This window comes from Aquarana catesbeiana, linkage group LG08 (genome assembly GCF_042186555.1).
Source record: "Aquarana catesbeiana isolate 2022-GZ linkage group LG08, ASM4218655v1, whole genome shotgun sequence".
Lineage (NCBI taxonomy): Eukaryota > Metazoa > Chordata > Amphibia > Anura > Ranidae > Aquarana > Aquarana catesbeiana.
The window spans coordinates 305,872,865-305,891,722 of record NC_133331.1 but is presented as its reverse complement, the minus strand read 5'-3'; the positions used below and the strand labels follow the sequence as shown (position 1 = coordinate 305,891,722).

General features: G+C 44.4%; 2 protein-coding genes across 3 annotated transcripts in view; both read left to right on the top strand.

Moving 5' to 3' along the window:
* LOC141105054 (uncharacterized) overlaps nt 1–18,858 on the top strand; it is a 76,459-nt gene that overhangs the window by 35,403 nt on the left and 22,198 nt on the right. The gene's annotated exons all lie outside the window — the stretch shown is intronic.
* LOC141105082 (uncharacterized) lies at nt 2,621–17,289 on the top strand. The gene is given in 7 exon segments (XM_073594925.1): nt 2,621–2,737; nt 12,203–12,283; nt 12,377–12,521; nt 12,636–12,733; nt 12,813–12,936; nt 15,306–16,812; nt 16,814–17,289. Coding segments are annotated over 6 exon segments (2,154 nt in total). The 5' UTR covers nt 2,621–2,737; nt 12,203–12,274; the 3' UTR covers nt 17,085–17,289.

The window sequence follows — 18,858 nt, the reverse complement described above, 5'->3', positions numbered from 1 at the left end:
GGTCTCATGGTGGAGAACTCAGACATCCCAGCATGATTTGTATGGGAATGAACTGGACCTGACGAGAGAATGGGTCCATCGTTTGCCAAAACTCACAGAATCTGGGAAGAACTTCAAGCATCCAAGCCAGTTTCTCATTCGGGGAAGCTAAGACAAAATTGACAGCTGTACCTAAGAGGTTAGCTCCTCCGCCTGGCAGTACTAGGGTTGTTGGTTTGAATCCCAACCATGGCACTATCTGCCTGGAGTTTGCATGTTCTCCCTGTGTCTGCATGGGTTTCCTCTGGGTACTTTTGTTTCCTCACACACTTAAAAGACATGCTGGTAGGTTAATTGGCTCCTGTCCAAAATTCACCCTAGTATGTGGATGTATGAATGCGAGTTAAGGACCTTAGATCTACTTTCTTGGGGTTGCTCCTAAAAGTGGATATTAATCTCAATGACCAGAGAGACAAGGTCATGCAGATGACCAGAATGATTAATAGGATTGCTGCATTCATCACACTTTTCAATGAGCCCACTGGAGCTAGTTCCATAGCAAGTGCTTCAACACCGTCAAAGTACTCGTATAGTAAGGCAGTATGCCATTCAATTTCGCACACTTGCAGCGGAACTGCCCTTGAACAATGAAGCCCCTACAACCACCTTTTGGCAAAGTCTGGCAGAATTATCAAAGATGAATTGGCAGGCCGTAAAATCCCTACCAATCTGGATGACCCTGTCTCCCTGGCCATCCTCACTGACATCCATTTTCAGGAACAAATGCAAAAAAGGTGGCTCATCAGCAAAAGACCATTAATTCAGGCCGGGCTCCTATCTTCCAGCACTCTCGCTTGCAGCGCTGGGGTGCTAGAAAAACAGGAAATATAATTAAAAAATCCCTTGCAGCACTAGAGTTCAGCATTCACTGACTCACAGAGGAGAAAATGTGTTACAGCAGCTCATATTAGCACATTGGTGTATACAAGAAGCTACTCAGAGTAAAGAGTTGGCCTGGCACAAAAGGAGCCTCTTGGAGGGAAGAGTAGGCCAGGCACACAAGGAGCCTCTTGGAGTAAAGAGGAGGTCAGGCACACAAGGAGCCTCTCGGAGTGAAGAGTAGGTCAGGCACACAAGGAGCCTCTGGGAGTGAAGAGTAGGTCAGGCACACAAGGAGTCTCTCGGAGTGAAGAGTGGGTCGGGTACACAGAGTCTCTTGGAGTGAAAAGTAGATCAGGCACATAAGGAGCCTCTCGGAGTGAAGAGGAGGTCAGGCACACAAGGAGTCTCTCGGAGTGAAGAGTAGGTCAGGCACACAAGGAGTCTCTCGGAGTTAAGAGTGGGTCCGGCACACAAGGAGTCTCTTGGAGTGAAGTGTACGTCAGAGACATAAGGAGTCTCTCGGAGTGAAGCATAGGTCAGATACACAAGGAGTCTCTTGGAGTGAAGAGTAGGTTAGACACACAAGTAGTCTCTCGGAGTGAAGGGTAGGTCAGACACACAAGGAGTCTCTCGGAGTGAAGGGTAGGTCAGACACACAAGTAGTCTCTCGGAGTGAAGAGTAGGCTAGGCACACCCTGGAGTGAAGAGTAGGTCAGGCACACAAGGAGTCTTTCAGAGTGAAGGGACAACTATGGTATGCTTGAACTTGCCGACAACAAAACCATGTATTTTTTTCCGACGGATGTTGGTTTAAACTTGTCTTGCATACACACGGTCACGCAAATGTTGTTGGAAATTCCGAACATCAAGAACGCAGTGACGTCCGACGAGACGAGAAAAATGAAGTTCAATAGCCAGTGTGGCTCTTCTGCTTGATTCCGAGCATGCGTGGAATTTTGTGCGTCGGAATTGTGTACACACGCTCGGAATTTCCGACAAGTTTTTTTTTCGGAAAATTTGAGAACCAGCTCTCAAACATTTGTTGTGGGAAATTCCGACAGAAAATGCCCGATGGAGAATACACACGGTCTGATTTTCCGACAACAAGCTCACATCCAACATTTGTTGTCGAAAATTCCGACTGTGTGTATGCGGCAGAACAGTAATAAAAATCTCTTGCAGCACTGGGGTTCAGCATTCACTGGCTCACAGAGAAAGCTCCAGGAGGCACAAGGGCTCCAGTAGCTAGTGTACTTACGAGTTTTCTGAACACCAAACAACAGGTACACAAGCATGTTGGGAATAGATTGGCTGGAGGCTCGTACAGAGGGAAAAACCTGGTACTGGAACAAGGTGCAGATAAGTGTGACAATATAAATATTAATCTGTTTCTTGTTAAAAACAGAAGTACATTTCCATGTTACATAGTTACATAGTAGGTGAGGTCGAAAAAAGACACAAGTCCATCAAGTCCAACCTATGAGTGTGATTATATGTCAGTATTACATTGTATATCCCTGATTACATTGTCATAGTGCCTTGCCATAAGGATGAGCACACCAACTACAGGACATATAGTATTAAATCAACTAAACACTGAATTTACGGGAGGAGAAGACCCATGTTGTGTGAGAAACCCTTGCACAGTGAGGGGTTAGTGTACAGAGAATGGGAGGGGCTAATCACAAACTGGCTACAAGAAAATGGCCGCTGCCAGGGTGAGATCACATGACACTATAGAGCATGTGCATTGGTCTACCTGCTCCCCTGGTGGCCATGTTGGATACTGGCACCACACTGAAATCACATGGTGGAAGTGGGTGGGGTATTTCTAAGGTAAACTAATGTCTGCCCTCAGACGAGGAAGAAGTTGTTGGTGAGTATGTCTCTTATTTCATCTCTTCAGTCCCCCACCCTGCCACCTACTCAAAACCTTCTATTAATATTATAAATAAATATTATTATACCCACCACCCACTACACATCCTATTCAGTTGCCTTCTAGTATTATTATAATTACAAATAATTATAATATTATCCCCAGCTCAGTGGTTGAAGATCAATGTCTTATTCCATATCTTCACTCTGCCCGTGACTCAATAGATACCCTACTCACATACCTTCTATTATTATTATTAATAATAATATGAAACATATAGCATAGTGTACATTGTGTATTGGTCATTATTATTATTATAATACAGGATTTTTATAGCGCCAACAGTTTGTGCAGCGCTTTACAACATGAGAACTGACAGTACACTTACAATACAGGAGGGATCAGAGGGCCCGGCTCCTTAGAGCTTACAATCTAGAAGGGAGGGTCAAGTGAAACAAAAGGTAATAGCTGTTGGGGGATGAGCTGATGGAGAAAATAGACATACAATTGTTAGGTGTGGGTAGTATAGGCTTCTCTGAAGAGGATAGAGAAAAAAGTTGATGGCATGGGATTGAATGCTAAAAGATAATATGGGCTGACAGCGCTCAGAAGCTGAACTAAAAGTATTGAGTGGTGGCTGCAATAAACCACATATGCTCTAAAAGAATTTCTGGCAATTTATTGTAAGGATGATGATAAAAACTCTACAAATATTGCATAGTTGTGTTAACCTTACCACACCGGCTACGGAGCTGACTGGGGCATTGATGGAATAAAGTGTCGGACCGGGAGGATCCAATGGTGGGATGCCGACCTTGGATGGCGCTATACAAGCTGAATCAGTGTGTGGAGTTCCAGCCGGGCCCGCCAGCAGACAAAGATGGTATGATGCTGGCAATTTACAGGTTGCCACAGCTGACTGTATCCAAGGAGGAGACGCCGTGGTGAGCGGCAAGGAGGAAGGCAATGTACAGGTTCCCACAGCTGACTGTATCCAAGGAGGAGACGCCGTAGTGAGCGGCAAGGAGGAAGGCAATGTACAGGTTCCCACAGCTGACTGTATTCAAGGAGAAGACACCGTGGTGAGCGGCAAGGAGGAAGGCAATGTACAGGTTCCCATAGCTGACTGTATCCAAGGAGGAGACGCTGTGGTGAGTTGCAAGGAAGAAGGCAATGTACAGGTTCCCACAGCTGACTGTATCCAAGGAGGAGACGCCGTGGTGAGCGGCAAGGAGGAAGGCAATGTACAGGTTCCCATAGCTGACTGTATCCAAGGAGGAGACGCCGTGGTAAGCGGCAAGGAGGAAGGCAATGTACAGGTTCCCACAGCTGACTGTATCCAAGGAGGAGACGCCGTGGTGAACGGCAAGTAGGAAGGCGTCACCGAGGTCCGGACATGGCGTGTCCAAAGGAAGCAGACGCGGTCAGCGTGGAACGCAAATGTCCCTGTTGCCGTGACTACCGGTTTTGCGCACATGCGCTTTATCAAGTCACAGGAATATCGGCTAACAGGGGCACTGCAGAACATAGATGACAAACTTCATGGAGCATGTGATAAATTGTTTTATGTAGGATATTTTACCTTTATTGTCACTTATTTCAGCCCGTCCAGCTTGGATACAGTCAGCTGTGGGAACATCTACATTGCCAGCATCAGTGATACCATCTTCATCTGCCGGCGGGCCCGGCACTCCACACAATGATTTGGCTTGTATTGCGGCATTCAAGGTCAGCATCCCACCACTGGATCCTCTCGGTCTGACACTTTAATCCACCAGTGCCCCAGTCAGCTCCGTAGCCGGTGTGGTAACGTTAACATAACTATGCAATATTTGTACTGTTTTTATCATCCTTCTTACAATAAATTGCCAGCAATTCTTTGAGAGTATATGTGGTTTATTGCAGCCACCACTCAATACTTTCAGTTCAGCTTCTGAGCCCATATTATCTTGCTCTGAAGAGGAGGGTTTTCAGGGATCGTCTAAAAGCTAATAGAGTAGGAGATAGTCGGACAGATTGGGGTAAGAAGTTCCATAGTATTGGAGAGGCTCTGGAAAAGTCCTGGAGGCGAGCATGGGAGGAGGTGACGAGGCAGCTAGAGAGCAGGAGGTCTTGAGAGGAATGAAGAGAACGATTGGGTTGGTATTTTGAGACTAGGCTAGTGATGTAGCTGTGGGCTAAGTTGTGGAGGGCTTTGTAAGTAGTAGTCAGCATTTTGAGTTTAATTCGCTGGGTGAGCGGAAGCCAGTGGAGGGATTGACAGAGAGGAGTAGCAGAGACAGAGCGATTGGTAAGGTGGATGAGTCTGGCAGCAGCATTCATGATGGATTGAAGGGGGTATAGACTATGCAGAGGTAAGCCATGACTATATAATATACAACTCAGTGTCTACAGTACAGTGGTTGGGAGTATGCAACATAAAGGACAGTTTGGAGTGTAGTGACAAGTAGTAGGTGACCCCTTAAATGTTGATGCTCAGTGGTCTATGACCCCTCATAATTTGGTATTTAGTTTGTGCCATAATTACATTGGTGCACATGATGACATTTTGGTATGGAGTTACAGTACATATTACCATGTAACTCCATAACATTGATGGTTAGTAAGGGTTTCATTGTTTACTTACCTGAGGAAAGCTTCAGAGGTCTTCCTTCCTCCTGGGTGTCTGATGGGTAACGTGATGTTGGAACAAAGCAGTAAGGATATCATTCATTTAACATCGCCGACATATAGAAGAGTACTCTAACAGTCAGGATAACATGCCTTGTTAGAGGTCTTACTAGTAGTGATGGGCGAGCTGTTTGGTCCGAGCATTAGTTCGGCCCCGAATAGCGGCCGTTCGGGTGTTCACCTGAATTTGCCGGGCGCTCAGGGGGATATTCGCCCGCCAAGTGCCCCACAATGCACTGCGCGCTGCACAGTGCATTGTAACAGCCCTGATTGCCTGAAGCAATACACTTGACCGCTGGTCAGGTGCAAGGCTTTGCCCAGTCAGGGCACAGAGCACAGTGAGAGCCCTGATGGGACAAAGTCATGATGACTTTGCCCCATCATGGCTCAGCGCTCATTGTCCTATCCTACAATATAAAAGGTTCTTTCCTACGGAGCCTTTTGCAGTGTGAAGTTGGAGATAGAGCAGGGCTCAGTAGCAAGCTAGTTAGTGTGAGTGAAGAGTGTCAGTGTAGTGTGAGTAGAGTGTAGTGTGAGTATAGTGTAATGTTAGTGTAGTGTGAGTATAGTGTAGTGTGAATATAGTGTAGTGTGTCAGTGTAGTGTAAGTGTAGTGTAGTGTGAGTGTAGTGTGACACCATACCAACCATGGTGCCAGGATGATTGAAGCGCCAACACCAGGTGTTTGGAGTATCTTTATCTGCTTTATCTTTATTCTTTCCTTCTCTCTGCTTCCTCCCTCCCCATCTCTCTCTCTTTCTTTCTCTCTCTCTCCATCCCTCTCTTCCTTCTCCCCCCATCCCTCTTTCATCTCAGACTCTAAACACACCCCCTTTAAGCCATGCCCAATATTTAGTTTAGGCCACGCCCCCTTTTTGCCCGGCTACACCACGCCTACAAAAAAATGCCCTGCTCCCTGATTATAGTATGACTCCGCCTACAGACAAAAAAGTGGCCCTATACATTTTTTCAGAATGTTGGCAACTATGGTGTAAAGTAGTGTGAGTGTAGTGTTGTGTGAGTATAGTGTAGTGTAGTGTAGTGTAGTGTAGTGTAGTGTAGTGTAGTGTGAGTATAGTGTATTGTTAGTGTAGTGTCAATGTAGTGTGAGTGTTGTGTGAGTGTTGTGTGAGTATAGTGTAGTGTAGTATGAGTGTAGTGTGACGAGTATAGTGTAGTGTGAGTATAGTGTAGTGTCAGTGTATTGCAGTGTTTAACAGCATTACATTTAGTGGTGTATACGCACTTTTTTTTTGTCGATGCGTTTTTTTTTTTTGTTATTGTTGTTGTTCACCTGCCCCTTTTTTTAAATTGTCACCTGCATTTTGTCTCACTGCGATGCTGGTGTTCCCCTTTTTTATTAATATATATATACTTTTTTAGTTTTTCAATTTGTGTCATCTGCAACCCTCAATTGTACGCAGTTTATAGTCCACCCTACATCCATTTCATTAAAAGAAGTGCATCCAATCACTCATTTCCTATTATCTAATAAATTTGTGTACTAAGCCCCCCATCATGTCTGGGAGACCAACAAGGAGAAGCAGACGTTCCCATGCCACTACGAGGGGGCCAGCAGCAGCTTTGTCCAGAGGCAAAGGTGGATATGGTCCGTCAAGTTGCCAAGTTGGCTCCAGTGATGAGGATAGAGGGGATGCTGATGTTGATGATGAGGTCACTGAGTCTACTTGGGTGCCTGATAGAGCAGAAGAGGAAAGTGAGGGTGAGGCACAACCCCAACAATGTAGGGTGTCTTCCAGAGGCAGCCATCAGAGAAGAGAAGGAGCTCTTATCTCCTGGCCCACTTCCCAGATCTCAGCTGTCTGGGCCTTTTTTAGCACATGTGCAGCCGATCGCAGTGTTGCAATTTGCAATCTCTGCCGCAAGCAGATCAAGCGTGGCAAAAACACCAGCCATTTGGGTACCACATGCTTGACAAGGCATTTAACCTCCCACCACTCAGCCCGCTGGCAACAGCACCTGAAAGCCACACACAAGGGACACAATTCTTCTCACTCCTCGTCTTTCATCTCTACCCCCGCTATATATCATGATGACCTCTTAGCAGCCTCCACTGACAAGGATGATGATATAGCAAAGGGTGTCACAGGTCCTTGCAACACGTCTGCCAGCAGCACACCACCAGCTGTAGAGTATAGCAGGCAAATTTTTCTGCCTCAGCTGCTGCAGCGAAAAAAAAAATACACACCTTGCCACCCACATGCTCAGCGTCTAAATTCCAGCTTGACAAAATTGCTGGCTTCAGAACTCCTGCCTTTTCATCTGGTGGATTCTGCCCCCTTCCGTGAATTTGCAGAATGTGCTGTGCCACAATGGCAGGTTCCCAGTCGCCATTTCTTTGCACATAAGGCCATTCCAACTCTCTACCATCATGTGGAAGGCAATGTTTTGGCATCATTGGGCAAGGCAGTCAGCAGCAAGGTCCACATTACTGCTGACACATGGTCCAGCAAGCTTGGTCAGGGACGATATATTTCGTTCACAGCACACTGGGTAACTCTGCTTGCAACTAGGAAGGATGCAGGACAGGGCTCAGTGCTGGAGCTTCTTTTGCCGCCACGTCTCCATACAGCTAGTGGTGATGATGGGAGATCTGTCAGCTCTACCCCCTCCTCCTCCTCCTCCGTGCTCTCTTCTGCTGAATTGTCCTATGAACCACCAGTACCCCCTAAGCGTTCAAGGGGCTATTCAACGAGTCAGGCTACAAGATGCCATGCAGTTCTTCAGCTAGTCTGTATAGGCGACAGGAGCCACACTGGAGCAGAGATTATTTCAGCTTTGCAAGGGCAGGCCCAGAGATGGTTAACGCCATGGCAGCTTGAGCTAGGAATGGTGGTGTGCGATAATGGCACTAACCTATCCGCCCTTCAACAGGGAGAGTTGACACATGTGCCATGCCTGGCACATGTCCTCAATTTGGTGGTGCAGCGTTTCTTAAACAGGTACCCAGGGTTGCAAGATCTTCTAAGGCAGGCCAGAAGAGTCTGTAGCCATTTCAAGCGGTCATACACAGCCAGTGCTCGGTTGGCTGAAATTCAGCATGAATTCCACCTGCCTGTAAACCGCCTGATTTGTGACATGCCCACTAGGTGGAACTCAACTTTGGCAATGCTGCAGCAGCTGCACATGCAGCAGAGGGCCATCAACAAGTACCTGTGTGAGTATGGCACAAGGACAGGCTCAGGGCAGCTCGGCCTTTTTTCCCCATGCCAATGGCTGCTAATAAAGGATGCATGCACTGTACTGTCACCATTTGAGGAGGCGACAAGGATGGTGAGTCGTGACAATGCATGCATCAGTGACACAATCCCTGTTGTGTTCCTGCTGGAGCATACTCTGCATGGCATTATGGAGAGGGCAGAGCAGCGGGAGGAAGAGGAGGACTTCCTTTCCTCTCAAGGCCCACTTTTTGCAGACACCATTCTTGCAATGCCACAGAACACACAAAAGGAGGAAGAGGAGGATTCTAGCAGTTGTGGAGGCATTGAAGCAGAGGATGACATATGTCAATCATTAACAGATGGTTTTCAGTCCCCAGAAACCTTGGGAGTAGTACGTGGCTGGGAGGAGGCAGTTCCAGATAGTGTAATCCTCAGTGACCCTGAGGACTCTGATTCTCATGCCTCCGCAAACTTGCGGTGCATGGGCTCCCTCATTCTTCAAAGCCTGCGAAAGGACCCGAGAATTTGTGGCATTAAGGAGAAGGATCATTATTGGTTGGCAACCCTCCTTGACCACCGTTACAAGGGGAAAGTCTCGGAACTCATCTTGCCCTCGCAGAGGGAGCACAGGATGAAATATCTTGAGGATGCCCTAAAGAGGAGTTTATGTAACACCTTTCCAGACTCTAGTTGGTTACAATCTAATGGAAAAGGTATTTTTGAGGCTTCTGTTGGTCAAAGGAGGAGTGGTGGAGAAGGAGGCCGCCTAAGTGATGCTTTTAAAACATTTTTTAGTCCTCAGCACCCAGGGCTGTCAGCTTCAAGATCCCATCGGCAGCGTCTGCATCATATGGTGGAAGATTATCTAGGGACGAAAACAGACATGGAGACTTTTACAGTAGACGATCCACTGGGTTACTGGGTCATGAGAATAGACCACTGGCCAGAACTTGCCCAGTATGCAATTGAGCTTCTGGGCTGCCCTGCATCCAGCAGGCTTTCTGAACGGGCATTCAGTGCTGCCGGAGGTTTTGTGATAAATAAAAGACTGCATTTTTCCACAGACTCTGTTGACCGGCTGACATTTCTCAAAATGAATCAGTCCTGGATTAGCAACAGCTATCAAGCCCCTGATGCTGATGTTACTAATTAAATTTGCTGGGGATCTGGAATCTCTGCAAGACTGTCTAGGTTACCTAGTTTTGTGAGTGTTTATTTTATCTTTAAGTCATTTTTTGGTGTAGGTTTCATGGGCACAATTAAGAACCAAGGCCAAATATTTTTTCACCTGTGTGACAACTCAAGTGCATATAATTGAAATTTCTTTACATCACGGTCCAGTCCTGCGCTTCTCAAAAGTACCTGTGAGGGGTTACACCGCCAACATTTCAGGCCCAATTTTTCTGCACCTGTTTGACAGGTGCATATAATTAAAATTTTTTACAGCAAGGCCAATTCTTGCTTGCATCAATTATACTTCTATAGGGTTACGGTGTTGAGGCACCACCAACATTCAAAGCCCAATTTTTCTGCACCTGTGAGACAGCCAGGTGCATATAATTCGATTTTTTTTTTGCAGCAGGGTCCAATCCTGCACCCTCCAAGAGTAACTGTGAGAAGTTACAGCATGCAGGCACCACCAACACCCAAGGCCCAATTTTTCTGCATCTGTGTGACATAATTATTAACCACTTCAATACAGGGCATTTTCACCCCCTTCCTGTCCAGGCCAATTTTCAGCTTTCAGCGCTGTCACACTTTGAATGAGAATTGTGAAGTCATGCGACGTTGTACCCAAATTAAATTTTGGTCATTTTTTCCCCACAAATAGAGCTTTCTTTTGGTGGTATTTGATCACCTCTGCATTTTTTATTTTTTGCGCTATAAACAAAAAAAGAGCGACAATTTTGAAAAAACACAATATTTTTTACTTTTTGCTATAATAAATATCCCAATTTTTTTTTTTTTTTAATTTTTTCCTCAGTTTAGGCCGATACGTATTCTGCAATAAGCGTATATTGATTGGTTTGCGCAAAAGTTATAGCATCTACAAAATTGGGGGTATATTTATTTCATTTTTATAAAAATTTTTTTTTTTTACTACTAATGGCAGCAAGCTGCGATTTTTATCGTGACTGTGACATTGCGGTGGACATATTGGATACTTTTGACACTATTTTGGGACCATTGACATTTATAAAGTGATCAGTGCCAAAAAAAAAGCACTGATTACTGTATAAATGTTACTGGCAGGGAAGGGGTTAATGATAGGGGGCGCTGAAGGGGTTAAATTTGTGTCCTAGGGAGTGATTCTAACTGTGGAGGGAGGGGACTGATGAGAGGAGGAGACCGATCGGTGTTCCTATATACAAGGAACATATGATCAGTTCTCCTCTCCCCTGATAGGACGTGGATCTGTGTGTTCACACACACAGATCCACGTCCCTGCTCTGTGATGAGCAATCGCGGGTGCCCGGCGGACATCGCGGCAGCCGGCCACGCGCATCGGTTGCCCAGTAATGCAGCAAGCGCGCGCTCTCCACAATGCCTGGAAGCCGAGGACGTCATATGAGGGATGAAGGGTTCCTGCGGTTGTCATTTTACAATACGGCATTAGGCAAGTGGTTAAGACCAGAGTCCAATCCTGCATTTGCCAAGGATAACTGTGAAGGGTTGTGAAGTTACCACCAACACCCAAGGCCCAATTTTTCCAAACCTGTGTGACATAATTATTAAGAGCAGAGTCCAATCCTGTGTTTGCCAAAGATAACTGTGAAGGGTTATGGTGTGAAGACACCACCAACACCCAGGGCCCAACTTTTCCGTCCAACTTTTTCTATCCAAAGTCTGCGAAAGATAGACCAGACTTTATCTAAAAAAATCATTAATCTTGGCTTGAGTGTACTATAATTTGGCTTCTTTACATAAGGCTTGGTCACTGTGGTACAAAACTTATTTCCATCCAAAAGCTGCCAAAGAGACACCAGGATTTATCCAAAAAATCTCTAATGTTGTTCCAAGTGCATTAAAATGTGGCCTCATCATACAGACTGGCTCCCAAAGCCATTGTTTACTAAATAAAGAAAGCTTGCAGAGAAAATCAAATTTAAATGTCATTTTTCTTTATATATGTCAGTTTTGCTGCAGCAGGTTCTATACATGGTACAGATGGGCCACTTTACAGGCAGACTAAGGGTACCCCCCAGGCACTATAGTTAAAGGAATTTTTCATTTTTATTGTTTGACTTTAAGCATCATTAAAATCACTGCTCATTTAAAATCAATATTTTTTTTTTGCACTGATATATGTCGCCCAGGGCAGTACCCATGGCCAATAACTTGCATATAAGCCTTAAAAATGGGGACTTTTAATTTTTCGAGTTCAAGTTGTTGGGGAGTTCTGGTGTTAAACTGAATCTGGGGTTGTTCGGCCCATCACTACTTGCTAGAGCCAGCAGGACATTCGTGTTGTCATCCAGACAAAAGAAGTCAGTTAATCATGGCTGTCTCTACCACTGATGACCTCGGTGGTTGCACCTTTCTTATTCACCCCTAGAATTCTCACTTTACTGTCCATCTTTATATCACATCTGCCCCCCCCCCCCACCAGAGCCTTCACCCCACCATCTGACATCTGAGACAAACAAGAAGATTCTAAAAGTCATCAAGAGAAGATAATATCATGGAGGAGGTAAGCGGTGCTGGGAAGTATGGGACAAGATGACTATATCAATGTGTGTGTGTCACATGGATTAATGATTTCATTAAATATTTGGATATTTAGAGTGGAAACAGGAGAATTTTTATTGTGAAGGAAGAAATAAAAGAGGAGGAGGATGAGATTGGTGTGAAGAAGGAGATTTCAGAAGGACCTAAGGATCTCTACAAGGATGTCATGATGGACAATCAGCCGCCCCTCACATCTCCGGGTAAGAGGAGACTTTATTGTAAAGGAGAGAGCAGTACAGAGGGTCCACCTAGATTCCCCCTCATCTGACAAACACATAGAAATAATGTACTCAATCAGTGTGTGTTTCCTACAGATGGATCCAGTAATGGAAACCCACCAGAGAGATGTCCCTGTCCTCTGTATCCCTGGGATTCCACACAGGAAGAGCACACCTCCCCTCACCATCATCAGGTGGGTGATTTGTATCCAGAACTATACCACATTATTTACTCTTCAGCATTTTATGTTTTATTATTTTTTTTATATTTAGGGTAAAAAACAGATGGATATAAAAGTTGAGTTTAAAGAAGAGAAGTATGTGGTGGGTAATCGGCTGCCTACTGTGAAAAAAAATATGGTAGACAAGGAGGAATCTCCTCTAAATATCAGCACAGGTATGTAATAAACACAGAGTGAAGAAAAGGGTTGTATTTTCTTTTGACTTCTATTGGATAAAGATTTTCAGATGGAAAGTGATGGAGAATCAGGATCATCATAGTGTCGGGTAAGAGAGGTAACTGGACTATAAATGGTAGGCCAGTAGGAGGAGACTGGACTATGAATAGTAGACCAGGAAGAGGATGGAACACCAAGAAGAAAAGCTTGAAGTTTAAATGGTAGACCAGGAAGAGGAGATTGGACTAAAAATGGTAGAAATGTAAGAGAAGACTGGACTAAAACTGGCAAACCAGGAAGAGGAGACTGGTCTATAAATGGTAGACCAGGAGGAGGAGACTGTATTAGAAATGGGACAAAGGAAAGGGAGCCTGGATTACAAATGGTAGACAAAGAAAAGGAGACTGAACTATAAATGGTAGACCAGTAAGAGGATCCTGAAGTATAAATGGTCAACCAGGAAGAGGAGACTGCACTATAAATGGTAGACTAGGAAGAGGTGATTGGAACATAAATGGTAGACCAGTAAATGGAGGCTAGAATAAAAAAAAAGCTAAAAAAAAAAAAGCTACTTTGGCAAATCAGGCAGACCATTCAAATTAATAGGCTGCCCTAATCTGTTGAGCGAAAAACACAAAAAAAAAAGCGACACATTGTGCAGATGTGAATGCAGCCTAATGCCCCATACACACGGTCGGATTTTCCAACGGAAAAAAGGTTCGATGGGAGCTTGTTGTCGGAAATTCCGACTGTGTGTAGGCTTCATCGGACATTTTCTATTGGAATTTCCATCACACAAAATTTGAGATCTGGATCTCAAATTTTCTGAGAAACAAAATCCGTTGTCATAAATTCCGATCGTGTGTACACAATTCCGACGCACAAAGTTCCACGCATGCTCGGAATCAAGCAGAAGAGCCGCACTGGCTATTGAACTTCATTTTTCTCGGCTCATCGTACGTGTTGTACGTCACCGTGTTCTTGACATTCAGAATTTCCGACAAGATTTGTGTGACCGTGTGTATGCAAGACAAGTCTGAGCCAACATCCGTCCATCACCAAAATCCATGGATTTTGTTTTCAGAATGTCCGATCGTGTGTACGAGGCATTACAGTAGATTGGACTATAAATGGTTGACCAGCAGAAGGAGACTGGACTAAATGGTAGACCTGGAAGAAATAACTGGACCATAAATGGTAGGCCAGAAAGAGGAGACTGGACTATAAATGTTAGACCAGGAGGAGGAGACTGAACTATAAATGGTAGACCAGGTAGAGCAGCCAAACCTATAAATGATACATCAGTAAGAGGAGACTGGAATATAATGGCATACCAGGAAAAGGAAACTGAACTAGAAATGGTAGACCGATTAGAGGAGACTGGATTATAAATGGTAGACCATTAAGGACAATGGATTTTAAATGGTAGAGCAGTAAGCAGGGACTGGACTATAATTGGTAGACCAGCAGAAGGAGACTGGACTAAAAATGGTAGACCTGGAAGATATGACTGAACTCTAAATGGTAGACCAGAAAGAGGAGACTGGACTATAAATGGAAGACCGGGAAGAGCAGGCCGTCTTATAAATGATACACCATTAAGAAGAGACTGGACTATAATGGCATACCAGGAAAAGGAAGCTGGACTATAAATAGTAGACCAGAAAGAGATTAGACTATAAATGGTAGACCAGAAAGAGGAGATTAGACTACAAATGGTAGACCAGGAAGAGCAGCCTGACATAAATGGTACACCCGTAAGAAGTGACTGGATTATAATTAGTAGACCAGCAAGAGGAGCCTGTACTAAAATTGGTAGACCTTGAAGATATGACTGGATTATAAATGTTAGACCAGAAAGAGGAGACTGAACTATAAATGTTAGACCAGAAAGAGGAGACTAGACTATAAATGGTAGACCAGGTAGAGCAGCCCAACTTATAAATGATACACCAGTAAGAGGAAGCTGGACTATAATGGCATTCAAGTAAAAGGAAAATGAACTATAATTGGTAGACCTGAAGGAGAAGTCTGAACTATAAATGTTAGACCAGGAAGAGGAACCTGACTTTTTAAAATGGTAGACCAGAAAGGAGAAATTGGAGTATAAACCGTAGACCAGAAAGAGGAAATTGGACTATAAATGGTAGACCAGGAAGATGAGACTGGACCATAAATGGTAGACCAGAAAGAGCAGACTGGACTATAACTGACAGATCAGTAAATGGAGACTAGACTATAAATGGTAGACAAGTAATAGGTATTTCTATAGAAACCATTGATTTCTATACCAACAAGCATAACTCTGATTGTTAAACCTGAAAAATTAACAAAATTTTGATTATTAATAAAACATTATCTCCGACAGATGGACGTTATATTCTGAATAACTCGGAGCATCAGCGTACTTTATCTCCAGACTGTAATACAGAAGATAATGACTTTGCCCAAGATCCTCCAGGAGTAAATCCTGTTACTGAAAATCAATCCAGATCAATGGATCCCTCTAGTAGCAAACCATGTTCTCCTAGAATATCACCTACTGTTACAAGCACCGGTGAGAAGATATTTCCGTGTCCCCAATGTGACAAATGTTTTGGCTTTAAGCACGGACTTGTAAGACATCTCATGGTGCACACCGGAGAGCGGCCCTATATATGTTCAGACTGCGGGAAATCCTATGCACGGAAATTGGACCTTCTCACACATGCCAAGATTCACACCGGCGAGAGGCCTTTTAGGTGTACAGTGTGCGGGAAAGGTTTTGTAGAGAAAAGACGACTTAGCGAACACGAGCGAGTGCACACCGGCGAGAAACCATTTTTATGTACAGTCTGCGGGAAGGGTTTTGGAGAAAAAAAGCGTCTCATTGAACACGAGCGACTGCACACCGGTGAAAGACCCTTTTCCTGTACAGTGTGCGGGAAAGGTTTTGGAGAGAAAAGGCGGCTTATCGAACACGAGCGACTGCACACCGGTGAGAAACCATTTTCCTGTACGGTCTGCGGGGAGAGTTTTAGAGGAAAAAAGTGGCTGGTCGAACATGAGCGAGTGCACACCGGTGAAGTGCCTTATAAGTGTTCCGATTGCGGGAAGGCATTTAGAACCAGAGGCGTTCTAAACCTACATCGGCAATCGCATGCTAGCGGGCAGCCGTATTCCTGTGCGCAATGTGGAAAACGCTTTAAATATAGCATCAGCCTTAGCCGACACAAGAAACTTCATGCACAAGATAATTCATTGTCATGCTCAGAGTGTGGGAAATCTTTTACAACCAAATATGAACTTCGTGTTCATGTGAGATGTCACACTGGAAAGAAGATCTTCCAGTGCTCGGACTGTGAGAAATCCTTCTTATGGAATGCGGACCTTGTTAACCACCGGAGAGTTCACACCGGTGAGAAGCCCTTTCCTTGTTCTCTATGTGACAAACGTTTCTCCTCTAAAACCATCCTGGAGGACCATATAAAAGTCCACACCGGTGAGAGGCCGTTTTCCTGTACAGAGTGCGGGAAACGTTTCACTCAGAAAGGAGGCCTCAACAAGCATATGAAATGCCACACCGGCGAGAAGCCGTTTTCATGTTCGGAATGTGGTAAATGTTACTCTCAGAAAGGAAGCCTCGACTACCATATGAAATACCACACCGGCGAGAAGTCGTTTTCCTGTGAAAAGTGCGGAAAAGGTTTCATATTGCAACAACAACTTCTCAGACACCAGAAAAACTGTACGGGTGAGGGTCTGTTTTCAAGTTCAGTGTGTGAGAGGTCAAAATCTGAGTTCATTGTACAACAAAAAGGACACACCGAAGAGAAGAGGTATCCATGCTTGGAGTGTGAAAAATCCTTCAAACGGAAGGAAGACCTTGTCACCCACCAGAGTTCACACCGGTGAGAAGCCGTACTCTTGTTCTGAATGCGGCAGATGTTTCTCAATTAAACGAAGCCTAGATGATCATCTTAAACTGCACAGCAGTGTGAAGCCATTTACCTGTGAAGTTTGTGGGAAAGGTTTCATAAAGCACCTGCGCCTCCTTACACACCTGAGTACTCACACAGGCGAGCGTCCTTTTTCATGTTCAGAGTGTGGGAAGAGTTACAGTCGCAAAGACACTCTAGTTAAGCATCAGAAGACACAGGGGCACTGATAACAGATACACATATATGGAGGCAAGCATGGATTTTTCGAGTCAGAGGCTGTGTAATGAAAATTAATGAATGAGTTTTTAGCTTACTCATGTGAGTGGTGGGAAACTGTTAGGTCAAAGTTGACGTAAACCCTAACTGGATGACATTTTAGTTTGTTCTGTGCAATGTGTATAATAAAAAATTGTCATGTATTCTCACTTTAAATACTGTTCTCACATTTCATCCTTTTTTTGCATCATTGCTCTGGGCCGACATCAGGGTCCATGCCAAGCTCACTATCCTCACAATGCAAGTTCAAAGTCCAAAGTGGTACTCACAATTCTCATGATCCAAAGATCTCACGATCCAAAGGGGTACTCACAATTCTCACAATCCAAAGGGGTATTCACAATTCTCACAATCCAAAGTGGTACTTACAGTTCTCACGATCCAAAGATCTTACTATCCAAAGTAGTATTCACAGTTCTCCTGATCCAAAGATCTCACGATCCAAAGAGTACTCACAGTTTTCATGATCCAAAGTGGTACTCACAGTTCTCACGATCTAAAGATCTCACGATCCAAAGCAGTACTCACAGTTCTCACGATCCAAAGTGGTCCTCACAATTCTCATAATCCAAAGTGGTACTCACACATCTTAAGATCCAAAGATCTCACGATCCAAAGTAGTGCTCACAATTCTCATGATCCAAAATTGTACTCACAATTCTCATGATCCAAAGTGTTACTCACTATTCTCACAATCCAAAGATCTCACAATTCAAAGTAGTACTCACAGTTCTCACGATATAAAGAAGTACTCACAGTTCTCACAATCCAAAGTGGTCCTCACAATTCTCATGATCCAAAGTGGTACTCACACATCTTACGCTCCAAAGATCTCACAATCCAAAGTAGTACTCACAATTCTCATGATCCAAAATTGTACTCACAATTCTCATGATCCAAAATTGTACTCACAATTCTCATGATCAAAGTGGTACTCACAGTTCTCACGATCCAAAGATCTCACGACCCAAAGTAGTACTCACAGTTCTCACGATCCAAAGACTTCAAGATCCAAAGTAGTACTCACAGTTCTCCTGATCCATATATCTCACGATCCAAAGAGTACTCACAGTTCTCATGATGCAAAGTAGTACTCAAAGTTCTCACGATCCAAAGTGGTCCTCACAATTCTCACAATCCAAAGTGGTACTCACACATCTTATGATCCAAAGATCTCACGATCCAAAGTAGTACTCACAATTCTCATGATCCAAAATTGTACTCACAACTCTCACGATCCAAAAGTGGTACTCACAAGTTGGTGATCAGTACAGGTCACTTACTCTGTTCATGACACATTTCCCAGCCCCCTCCCCATCCTGACAGATCCCCCGCAGCAGCTGGCGGGAGAGGGAAGGGGGGGAGTACACAGTTCTCACGATCCAAAGATCTCACAATCCAACGTAGTACTCACAGTTCTCACGATCCAAAGTGGTCCTCACAATTCTCACAATCCAAAGTGGTACTCACCGTTCCCACGATCCAAAGATCTCACGATCCAAAATAGTACTCACAATTCTCACCATCCAAAGTAGTACTCACAGTTCTCACGATCTAAAGATCTCGTGATCCAAAGTAGTACTCACAGTTCTCACGATCTAAAGTAGTACTTACAGTTCTCACGATCCAAAGTGGTCCTCACAATTCTCACAATCCAAAGTGGTACTCACCGTTCTCACGATCCAAAGATCTCACGATCCAAAGTAGTACTCACAATTCTCACGA